Source organism: Carlito syrichta, unplaced genomic scaffold (assembly GCF_000164805.1).
Source record: "Carlito syrichta isolate Samal-C Ts95f unplaced genomic scaffold, Tarsius_syrichta-2.0.1 Scaffold309200, whole genome shotgun sequence".
NCBI lineage: Eukaryota > Metazoa > Chordata > Mammalia > Primates > Tarsiidae > Carlito > Carlito syrichta.
This window is the reverse complement of record NW_007253296.1, coordinates 832,222-844,924: the sequence shown is the minus strand read 5'-3', so window position 1 is coordinate 844,924 and position 12,703 is coordinate 832,222. Positions and strand designations below refer to the sequence as shown.

At 40.7% G+C, this 12,703-nt stretch overlaps 1 protein-coding gene across 4 annotated transcripts in view; it reads right to left on the bottom strand.

The window, feature by feature from the left end:
* Positions 1-12,703, bottom strand: part of TADA2A (transcriptional adaptor 2A) — a 66,936-nt gene that overhangs the window by 15,250 nt on the left and 38,983 nt on the right. For all 4 annotated transcript variants that reach the window (XR_504875.1, XM_008066952.1, XM_008066953.1 and 1 more), the window contains 2 exons: positions 3,122-3,185; positions 1,036-1,079 (listed from right to left, as the gene is read on the bottom strand). Coding sequence is in view for 3 of the 4 variants with exons in the window: in XM_008066952.1 (XP_008065143.1) it covers positions 1,036-1,079; positions 3,122-3,185 (108 nt within the window). In the remaining variant the exon portion in view is untranslated. The remainder of the gene's footprint in view (positions 1-1,035; positions 1,080-3,121; positions 3,186-12,703) is intronic.

Genomic DNA, 12,703 nt, shown 5'->3' with positions numbered 1-12,703 from the left:
GCAACAGAGTGAGACTCCAACTCAAAAAAAAAAAAAAAAAAAAATCACCTATCGGTTGTAATGTGCACAAGTGGGGGTGGTAGGTCTTACCAAAAACCATATGTACCGCATAAAGCTATTTAAATAGAAAATAATAATAATAAAATAATTTTTTGGTTTTTTTGGCCGGGCTCGGTAGCTTAGCCTGTAATCCTAGCACTTTGGGAGACCGAGGTGAGTGGACTGCCTGAGTCTGCGGGCTTGAGACCAGCCCAGGAAACTTGGCGAGACCTCATCTCTATAATAAATCAAAATTAGCCGGGTGTGGTAGCGCACACCTGTAGTTCCGGATACTTGGAAGGATGACACAGAAGGATTGCCTGCCTGGGCAATGGAGTGAGACTTCAACTTCTCAAAAGAAAAAAAAAAAAAGAAAAAAAGGAAGGCAGAGGTGGAAGGATCGCTGGAGTCTAGTAGGTTGATGCTGGGGTGGTATGAGTGTGCCACTGCACTCCAGCCTGGGTGACAGAGTGAGACTCCAACTCAAAAAGAACAATAATTATGTTTTTTATCACCATTGTACAATGTTAATAAATGTCATTTATTTTCTTTATCCACTACCATGCAAAATAATGATATTACTTGCTGTTAACCTGTCTCTAAAATTATGTTTATAACCTAAAGATCAAGTTATGTTTAACATGTAGTTGCAAACCATGACTATCCAGAAATTGATTCATTAATATTCATGCTGTAAATACTATACTAATTTTAAAAAAAAGAATATTCATACAAGTGCTGACTACAAATTTATACTTTAAAACTCTCACCATGAATCAGAATCACCTTGAAGACTTTTTAAAACTGCAGACATGCTAGCTCCAAGTCCAGAGATTCTGACTTAATAAAGTGGAGTGATGCCCAGGCATCCAGAATTTTAAAAATCTTCCTAGGTGAGGCTAATATATAACTTGGATTAGAAACTGATATAAATGATTTCTTTAAAACTATTCAATAATGTTGGAAGAAATTATCAAATAAACTGCCAATACTTACATTGAAACTTTCTAAGGTTGATTAATCCATGGTTTCTTATAATTCTAGGATGAAAAAACACAATAATTTGTGTATTATTATTAGTTCACATTTTAATGTTTTCCTCATGCAGCTTTTATTAGACATACTAAACACTTTGAGATGAGTATTAAACTTCAAAGAAGTCACACCCCACAAACTTCTGCAGGTGAATGAATCACTAACACAATTTTAGGCTTCCAAGCATCACGGGTTTTTCCTCTCTTTGGCATAGTAGACTCTCAATAACTATTTGCTGGATGAATGAATGGCCACTCACAAATACTGAAAACATGTGTGTCACTTAAGATGAAACAGAAAGGAATGAATCCATGTCATAAAATTAATCTATTCAGCTTGTGAAAATGATAATCGAGTCAGGCTCGGTGGCTCAGCCTATATAATCCTGCGCTTTGGGAGGCTGAGGTGAGTGGATTGCCTGAGCCCACGGGTTCGAGACCCGCCTGGGCAACTTGGCGAGACCTCATCTCTACAATAAGTCAAAAATTAGCCGGGTGTGGTAGCGTGTGCCTGTAGTTCCAGCGACTTGGAAGGCTGAGGTGGAAGGATCGCCGGAGCACAGCAGGTCGAGGCTGTGGTGGTTGGGAGCGGCCACTGCACTCCAGTCTGGGTGACAAAGTGAGACTCCAACTCAAAAAAAAAAAAAAGATAATCGAACACAGTCATTTTAGGGAAATCTGTTAATCATAAAAAGGCCCCATGATCGCACATTCAACATTTACAACTGTGCATTCATATAACACTCTGAAGCTACTAGAAATAAATACTGTGCATGTTTAATGAAAGGGCTTCATAAAACATAAGATCTAACAGCAACCTCAACAAGGGAGCTCTACAATACTCTCTAGCTCTAATTGTGTGTTTAAAGCAAAATAAAATTTAAGTAAACCACACAAGGTTATGTGTCTGGAACCTATGATTTACACCAGAGAGATTCATGACTACCAATGAAACTCAATAGGAGCAACTGGGTAAGCTTCTTTAGCACTTCATGGAAGCTAACTCCAGACATGTAGAGAGTAAGCTTTACTTTAGATCACATCTTGGTTCTTCAAGTGTGCCTCTCAAGTTTCTGTTTTTTAATTAAAAAAATTTTTTTTTAAGAGATAAGGTCTTGCTATGTTGCCCAGACTGGACTCGAACTCCTGGTCTCAAGTGATCCTCCCACCTTAGCCTCCTGAGCAACTGGAACTATTCGTGCCACTGTATCTGACTTCTCTCCTTTTTATTGCTGAGGTATCATTGTGTCTATAGATGGTTAGTAACACAACAGTAACATATATGCCTACAAGTACATATACACAAATACACATTAATACTCTCTGCATACCCCTCTCCGGGGTCTGAGATCCATAATTTACAAGTCTGAATGTATATCGTTCGATTTATTGCAAAGAGAAGTAATAACCAGGATGCCTGAAAACTTGCTCAAAATTTCTTTGAAATCCTTTTGTTTCATTTTTTGAGTCAGTGTGTCAGTCACTCAGGCTAGAGTGCAGTAGCATGCTCACGACTACGGCAGTCTCAACCTGCTGGGCTCAGGTGATCCTTCTCCCTCAGCCTTCCACGTAGCTAGAACTACAAGTGTGTGCCACCACGCCCGGCTAATATTTTGACTTATTGTAGAAATGAGGTCTTGACAAGTTGCCCAGGCTGGTCTCGAACCTCTGGACTCAGGCAGTCCTCTCGCCTCTGCCTTTCAAAGTGCTGGGGTTATAGGTGTGAGCCACTGCGCCTGGCTTGAATTCCTTTTTAAAAATGCATAACAACTTAATAACACCTTGATTTTATGTTATTCCTTTTTTGAAGAAGAAGTTTAAGACAGTATACTCACATTATTCATTGTTCATCATAACATCAACAAAGGATAAGGATGGAGGACATAAAAACAAGAATTATCCTCATCTGAGATGAAAAAACTAAAGCCTAAAGAGGATGAATGTTTTCCCCTAGGCCATAAGATGAGTCACAAATGGAACATTCTTATGGACTATTTGCAGTCAATTGTCCAAAGCTGATAGAAAACAGGATAGTTTTCTATACTTACTTTTTTCGTCTTTGTCTCTCCTTTAACCTAGAATGATAGATATCTACTACAGCCATCTTCAGAGCTATAAATAAACATGCACATATAAACAATAAATAAATATACATAAAAATACATAAAACCAAGACAGAATTAAAAATTTTACCCAAACTTTGTGCCTCATATTGCTAATAGTCTAGAAAATTTATCTGCTGGAAACATAAAAATATCCCAGGACACTGAATTTCTCTATCAGTGAACTACAATGAAGTTCTTTTTCCCTATGTATAGTATATTACATGGCATTACTTTGTAGGTTATAATTTCTGCTTTCTACTATACATTTCTTTTGGATGTTATATATAATACTACATACAGTGAATGTCTGAACTTTGGTAATACATGGGCTAGAAATTACATTGATTATAGTAATGAAAATGAACACTGTGCTCATAACTGCTGTACAGAAATAAGCTAAAGAGACAATGTCAAGACAAGACTAAAATGAGTAAAGATATAGTGTAGACATTTTCTCAGAGTAGGAGTTTTCAGTTGGGGAGCACCAACTGTTTAAAAGTGTGTAGAATTTTGCATTCTACAGTAAAAAGTTCCATCAAGTAGCCTAACGAATGTAAAAGCTGTTTCCAGTTTGGTTGCCCATGTCTCAGTTCTTTCTAAGCTTTAGTCTCATGTTAAAGACATGGAAAATGAGAAGAAATGAGGGAGTAAACAAAAGTTTTACTTAGTAGTTCTGGTTCTTTCTTTCCCTAGCCGCTCTTTTTCCAACTTTAGAGTTCTCCATTCTCTTTGCATCCTTCACCCTTCACCTTGTTCCTGGAAACTCACCCATTTCTATGGTTCCAAGTGCCATCAAAACATATAATCTCAAACTCAAATATCTATTTTAAGCTCCAGATCCTATTGGATATCTCTACTCTAAAGACCTTCAGTTGCAGACTTATATTCTACCCCTGTCCTAAAACCCCTTTCTCTAAAACTCTTACCTTGGTTAACAGCATCACAGTAAAGTTAGTTGTCCAAGCCAGAAATCAACCTGAACTCTTCCCTCCTCCTCTCTCTGTATCTAGTTGGTTAATGAGTCTTATCTTTACTATACTTACTTATCTCTCTCTCAAATTCATTCCTTCATCCCTAATCCTATTCCTTAGCTCAGTCATCCTATCATCTTTCGTCATCTTGATGCCATCTTGTATGAGAGGCATCACTTCTCTTACTGACTCCATTCTTGCCTTACTCTAATTCACTTCCTCCAAATGATATTGAAGTAATATTTTAAAATACAATCTGATGGTATAATTCTTCTAATTATAGTTTTTCAGTGGTTTCCCAACCACTTACAGGAGTTCAAACTCTTACATGTTATACATGACTCCTTATTGTCTTGATTATGCCTACCTTTCCACTTTGGTTTCTAATCACTCCCTCATATGCCCCATATACTATGCACACAAAACAAACTGCCCAGGATCACACAGCTGCTAAGTACAGAGCAGGGATCCTAAACATAGGCAGTCTGGTTCCAGAGCCTTAAGTAGGAAAAACACTGAAACTGTCTAAAATATTTACTTTCTCTGTGTTAGTTCTATATTCCAAATCTGACTTAACTGAAAATGAAAAGTATATTTTTAAAAATCTGAGAAGCAAAAAATTCCGACAGGCTTTTTAATTTATTTATTTATTTTTGAATTGGAGTCTCACTGTCACCCAGGCTGGAGTGCAGCACACTGATGGTCACCATGCCTATAATCCCAGCACCTTGGGAGGCCGAGGTGAGAGGACTGCCTGAGCCTGTGGTTTCGAGACCCACCTGGGCAACTTGGCGAGACTTCATCTCTACAATAAATAAAAAATTAGTCAGGCGTGGTGGGGCATGCCTATTGTTCCAGTTACTTGAAAGGCTGAGGCTAGGTTGGGCGTGGAGGCTCAGCCTGTAATCCCAGAACTTTGGGAGGCCAAGGTGAAAGGACTGCCTGAGCCTGGGGGTTCAAGACCAACCTGGGCAACTTGGTGAGACCTCGTCTCTACAATAAATCACAAAAACTAGCTGGGCATGGTGGGGTGAGTCTGTAGTTCCAGCTACTTAGAAGGCTGAGGCAGAAGGATCACCTGAGCCCAGCAGGTCAAGGCTGAGGTGGCTGTAAGTGTGCCACTGCACTCCAGCCTAGGAGACAAGAGTAAGACTCCAACTCAAAAAAAAAAAAAAAAAAAAAAATGCTGAAGCAGAAGGATCACCTGAGCCTAGCAGGTCAAGGCTACAGTGGCCGTGAGTATGTCATTGCACTCCAGCCAGGGCAACAAAGTGAGACTCCAATTTAAAAAAAAAAAATGAAGACCAGTTATTAACAACAGTAGAAAAGTCAGGCATGGTGGTTCATACCTCTTATCCCAGCAATTTGGAAGGTACTGATGAGAGAACTGCCTGAGCCCAGGAGTTCGAGACCAGCCTGGGTTACTTGGCGAGACCTCATCTCTACCATAAATCAAAAAATTAGCTGGGCATGGTGGCACCCACCTATGGTTCCAGCTACTTGGAAGGCTGAGGTGAAAGGATGGCCTGAGCCCAGCAGGTCAAGGCTGCGGTGGCTGTGAGCATGCTCTGCACTCCAGCCTGGGTGACAGAGTAAGACTCCAATTAAAAAAATATATATTTAATGATTACAACAGATTTTAGAATTATCTTATCAGCCTGTAATCCCGCACCTTTGGGAGGCTGAGGTGAGTGGATTGCCTGAGCCCGCGGGTTTGAGACCCGCCTGGGCAACTTTGGCGAGACCTCATCTCTACAATAAATCCAAAAATTAGCCGGGCATGGTAACGCGCGCCTGTAGTTCCGGCTACTCGGAAGGCTGAGGCGGAAGGATTGCTGGATCCCAGCAGGTCGAGGCTGCGGTGGCCGGGAGCGGCCACTGCACTTCAGTCTGGGCGACAGAGTGAGACTTCAACTCAAAAAAAAAAAAAAAAGAATTATCTTAATAACTTGCTATCTTCTTAACCTTTGTGTAAATTGAGGGTTTGGTGTTTTTTGTTTAGTTTTAATTACCGAATGTATTTGTAGAAGAAAGCGGCTCTATCACAACATAACCTGCCATGTGTCCTTTGAAAAACTAAAGCATGTTTTTCAATTGATAGGTAATATAATTTCTAATAACAGACCAGCCTTTGTAACAAATAATTTGGCTATGTATAAGAACCACTTCCTTCAAGGCAGTAAACTTGATTCCAAAATAGAGCCTAGAGCCTCTAGAATGCTGATTAACTCAAAATAGCAAAACAACCTAATTCCTCATCCAAAGAATGTGATATCCAAATTCAAGTTTAGCTCATGGGGGCAATGAGTCAACAAAGATTTAAATGTTCTACTAGAGTAAGTTTTAAACCATGTTTTCAAATAAAATCTTACTGGGAACAGATAAGTCAGATCTGCTCTGGTAGAATCCCTTTCTCCCTATTCTAGCCCCAAGCAACCTTTCCCAGTATAGACCCTGAGGTTATTTCCAGGAAACAATTTGAAGCCCACCCTTCCACTAGAACTAGATTTTAGGATAGAAATAAAGTGGAAAAAATCAAGTAAGAGAACAGAATACAATAGCTCATTAGACTCACCGATTTCTTTAATTACATGAAAGAAAACAAAAGTTGTTCAGCAACATACAATCCTGATGCACTGTCACTATAACACTCCTGGTAAGATAACAGAAATAAATCTGGATATTCCTTACTGACTCATTACTGTGTACTGTGCATCTCACTGCTACCTGCCCTTAGGATATTCTTAGATTAGAAGGTGCAATACAAAATCTTACATGCTGGGCTATGAGCAGATGTGCTATATATGCATGTAACTTCAATCACTGAAAGATGTCCAGGAGTACTTTATCCAGGTCATTTTCTCTTGGGTCTGAGATAAAAATAACCTTAAGTCCTAGCTAGATAATCTGGAGGTGAGCAAATGCAGTATTTTTTAAAGTTTAAATATATAAAAAAATTAACAACCATGGATTCTTTGTGCTCACTTCTAACAAGTTCAAAGATCGAAACAATTGGTTTACTTTTCCTCAAAGCTGCCCAAAAACTAAAAATAATTTAATACTGTCAGGTTTGATATTTAAAGCAGTGGTTTTCAAACTTTTTTAGGCAGAAGAACTCTCTACAAATGAAATATTTCTTGATTTATAGGGTTGTCCCATATAAAAGCAAAGATACCATAGAATTCCCATACCTGTCATTGTTTTATAACACAGTTGTAAAATGAACTTTAGAAGAGTGTACCGGCCGGGCTCGGTGGCTCAGCCTGTAATCCCAGCACTTTGGGAGGCCGAGATGAGTGGATTGCCTGAGCCCACGGGTTTGAGACCCGCCCAGGCAACTTGGCGAGACTTCATCTCTACAATAAATTAAATAGCTGGGCGTGGTAGCACGTGCCTGTAGTTCCTGCTACTTGGAAGGCTGAGGCAGAAGGATCGCCGGAGCCCAGTAGGTCGAGGCCCGCAGTGGCCGTGAGTGGACCTGCCGGGAGTGGGTGACAGAGTGAGACTCCAACTCAAAAAAAAAAAATACGAAGAGTATACCAGTGCACATGCATGTTACAAGCCTATAAGGAAGAAGGACTGAACAGGAAAAGGGAGGACAGAAGGTGTCTTTGACATACAGTATAACCAAATACAAGTTTTATAGTGGACTCTAACTTTATCTCTTATGAGAATTAAGAATTAAGTCAATAGTTCAAGGCAGAAAGGGAAACAAATGTTTTATTTATTTATTTGAGTTGGAGCCTCATTCTGTTGCCCAGGCTGGAGTGGCATGCTCACAGTCACTGCAACCTTAATCTGCAGGGCTCAGGTGATCCTTCTACCTCAGCCTTTCAAATAGCTGGAACTACAAGCAAGCGCCACCATGCCCAGCTATTTTCTTGATTTATTGTAGAGATGAGGTCTTGCCATGTTGCCTAGGTTTGTCTCAAACTCGCGGGCTCAGGCAATCCTCTCACCTAGGCCTCCCAAACAGCTGGGATTATAGGCATGAGTCACCATTCCTGGCCAAATGTATTAATTATAGCTAAAATACACTGAGTTCAGGCTCTTTAATATGTCTTATTTCATTTTTCTACCCAATAAGATGAGTTCAGTAGGAAAAAAATATCTTGAAGATCCAGTAGTAATTACTGTCAATTTTGACAAAACATTTCTTTAATTTTTATAAGACACTAACTTTACCATGTTTTTCCTAAGATTTGTGTGGGAATGACTTAATTAAAAAAGAAAAAACTGAAGAGACTGTGTCACCAAAAAAATCTATAAATAAATACTGCTGATAATTGGTTCTACTGCTTGATCATTTCAATAGTCTAAGCTTGTACAACTGGCTCTGGAGAACAAAAGAAAAGAAACACACAAGCAAATGGGAGGAGAACTGGAATTCTCTCAGAAAAAATTCATATCTGAAGCTATCTCTTTTCTTTATAAAGCACACTCAGATAACACCAACTGATTACAAGATCTTAACTGCATGAATAACCCAGGGAGGACCACAGCACAGCAGGCAGAATAGAAATGAGAAGGCAGACAGTACAACAATCAGGATCATTGGTTCCCACTCTACTTAAAGCAACTTGAAGCTCCAGTACAAGCTGGCAAACAAAGAACCAGAGATCATTAAAAACAAACAAACCAAAATCACCCATAACCTGTCCACTGACACAAGGCCTCTGAAATCTCAGCTTTGGGGGAAGAATAGTCGCCCTGTGATTACACTGGGGACTGATAAAGTTTCCAAATGGCTAGCCTTAAAATATTTCAAGAAGTGGGCAGAAGTCAGAGGCAGCTCCTTCCCACTGCAATGTATTTCTAACATTGTTCAAAATAGCTAACAACATGTTTCTGTTTTCTTGACAGAAGGCACTTACTGCTTGCTTGGCAAGAAAACCAACTCAGAGGCCTTAACTGCAAGGAGGCCAATCAAAATCCCTACTGCAACCAAACAAGTAGAAACCTGTGACTCAGGTATTCCCCAGAAGCAAAGCTTTTTAAAAGCCTTTGGCCAAGGTGTACACAAATACTTTTGTGATGGGAAGAAGACCATGTCACCTAATGGTTTAAGTCAGCAACTAGAAAGACTTAGCAAATTAAGCATACTTAAGTTCTTTGATTTCCCTGAAAATAAAATGGGAAAATATCTATTTCTACTCTCAGGAATGTGGTGCTATACGAAGATAACAATTGTGAAACCTCACAAAAAAGAAACAGCAAAAAATTCAAGGTTGTAAAGACAGTAAGTATTGTACATTATTAAAAAAAATTTTTTTTGAGAGGAGAGGGTCTCACTCTGTCACCCAGGCTGGAGTGTAGTGGCGCGATAACCATGGCCCACCTCATCCTTGAATTCCTGGGCTCAAGTGATCCTACCACCTCAGCCTCCCAAGTAGTGAGGACTGCAGGAACATGCCACCACTCCTGGTTAATTTTCTTTTTTTGGTAGAAACAGGATGTTGCTATGTTGCCCAGGCTGGTCTCGAGCTCCTGGCCTCTACTGATCCTCCTGTCCCAGCCTCCAAAAGTGCTGGGGTTGTAGTCATGAGCCACCTCACCCGGTCCTTGTATTAAGAACACAGACTTGGGGATGGCTCTCCCACATGCTGGCTACATACTCTCAGGTATTACCCCTCCATTCTTCAATTTTCTCATCTACAAATGGAGATGATAATAATAATATCCAACTCATAAGATTTGTTAGAATTTAATGACTTCACATATATGAAGAGCTTAGAATGGTACCTGGCAAAGTAAGTGCTGTATGTAGTAGCTATTATTATCAACAATATTTATGTCTAAAATGCCCTATGCATAAAATAGCTAAATCAGTGAATGGTATTGCCAATATGTGAAGGTACAAAGACCAGGCTAGACCTCTGAACTACTGTTAAAGGATCTAAAAGCTGATAATATGGACCAAAGAAACACAATCTGAAAAACACCAGAGTCAGGGAGGATCCATGTCTGGCAGAGAAATCTTGGTGAATTAGCTTTCCAAATAGAGGGAGTACACTGTATTCATATGCAACTCTGAGAAGGGTCGATAACACAGAACTAACACATAGGAGGAACTCATCATACCTTTTGCTTGCCTAGGCTATGAAACAACAATGACTAGAAGACACTAAACCCAGGATGTTAGGACTCTGAAAAACTCAGGAAAAGAGTACAAAATTAGGAAAGGTTTTCACAAATGAAAAAAGATGGGGAAAGAGATGGCAGCAAGAGGAAACTACACTAAGCATGTGCATTGAAATTCACAACATACTTATGAGAGTTCCAAAACATGAGTCTTCCGTATTTCTTTCTGAACCAATAATTTCTGCTTACTTCAATAAAATATGAGTAGGTGCCATTTAGGGATCTCAGAACTTCCTTATTTTTTTCCTTGGACATTGCTTCACTTAGAGTACCCTTTTAGGGCCCATACTGAAAGCCTGGTATGTGGAATGCAATTAATTAGCTACCTGTTCTGTACCAGATCTCTCTAATGAACCACACAAAACAATTTTATTAGACAAATTCTATGAACCAAAGCAAAAGTCTTTGTATGGGTGAGGAAAAAGGGTTTGGTGGCATCAGTTGATATTCTAGATGGGCTCTGAATACAAAAACCAGCAGTCTGCTTCCTTCAGGTAGTTATAAGTGATGGATCATAAAAGGAATGTTGTTAATGCTCGGTAATATTAAGAGCATAATGGTATAATGGAATGATAATGATACCAATCTGAATTATGTATCATCTTTCATTGGAGACATTTACATTCTTTAACTAATCAGTGTCACCTCTGATTAGGTGACACAAAGAGCAAGCAAGATTCCAAGGACCTGTCCGAGATTACACAGTGACTCAGAAGCAAGACTGAGATTGAATCAGTGTCTTGCTTTCTACAAAATTTGTACCCTTCTCTCTGTTCCAGGTATGCTTAGAAAGTTCCTTTTCAATCCTTCCTGGGCTCCTAGTCCACTTTACTGAGTGTTCTGGGAGAGACTACTCGAGGACAATATGCCCCTGGCCATGGGTCATACTGCCAGAGAAGCTCCTATAAGAAATCAGAGCCAGCTGGGCTTGGTGGTTCAGCCTGTAATCCCGCGCCTTTGGGAGGCTGAGGTGAGTGGATTGCCTGAGCGCGGGGGTTCGAGACCCGCCTGGGCAACTTGGCAAGACCTCATCTCTACAATAAATCAAAAATTAGCTGGGTGTGGTAGCGCACACCTGTAGTTCCAGCTACTTGGAAGGCTGAGGCAGAAGGATCACCAGAGCCCAGCAGGCCGAGGCTGCGGTGGATGGGAGCGGCCACTGCACTCCAGTCTGGGCGACAGAGTGAGACTCCAACTCAAAAAAAAAAAACAACAAGAAATCAGAGCCATAAACAAAGCATCTCTTTGTGGTACTAGCAAGTCATCTCTTTGATCTCCAGTGCTGTCAAACCTTTTTATTTTTTATTTTTGAGTTGGAGTCTCACTAGGCTGCTCAGGCTGGAGTGCAGTGGCACACTCATAGTCACTGCAGCCTTGACCTGCTGGGCTCACGTGATCCTTCTGCCTCAGCCTTCCAAGTAGCTGGAACTACAGGCATGCGCCCTCACACCTGGCTAATTTTTTGATTTATTATAGAGATGAGGTCTTGCCAAGTTGACCAGGTTGGTCTCGAACCCATGGGCTCAGGCAATCTCTCACCTTGGCCTCCCAAAGTGCTGGGATTATAGTCATGAGCCACCATGCCTGGCCTGTCAAACCTCTTTACAATGTTACCACTGGGCCAGATATGATGGCTCACGCCTATAATCCCAGAACTTTAGGAGGCTGAAAAACTGCTTGAGCCCAGTAGTTTGAGACTGTCCTAGGCAACGTAGCGAGACCTCATCTCTACAAAAAATAGAAAAATTAGCCAGCCATGGTGGCATGCACCTGGAGTCCCAGTTACTCGGAAGGCTGAGGTGAAAGGATCACCTGAGTTCAGGAAGTCAATGCTGCAGTGTCATGATTATGTCATTACACTCCCGTCTGGGCGACAGAGTGAGACCTGAACTAAAAAAAGAGAAAATTATTATCTTTTTAATAGCATCCATCCAAACATCTTATTTTCACTACTGGGCAAGAAGAAAAAGATTATTACTTACGTTGTATTAAAGGTAATATGGAGGATGGGTGCAATGGCTCACGCCTATAAACCCAGCACTTTGGGAGGCTGAGGTGAGAGGACAGCTTGCGCCCAGGAGTTCAAGACCAGCCTAGGCAACATAGCGAGGCTTTGTCTCTACAAAAATTTTATTTTATTTTATCTTATTTTATTTATTTATTTATTTTTGAGTCAGAGTCTCACTCTGTCACCCAGACTGGTGTGCAGTGGCTGCTCCCGGTCACCGCAGCCTCCATCTGCTGGGCTCCGGCGATCCTTCTGCCTCAGCTATCCAGTAGCTGGAACTACAGGCATGCGCTACCATGCTCGGCTAGTTTTTTAGTTTATTGTAGAGATGAGGTCTCGTCAAGTTGCCCAGGCAGGTCTCGAACCCGTGGGCTCAGACAATCCACTCACCTCAGCCTCCCAAGG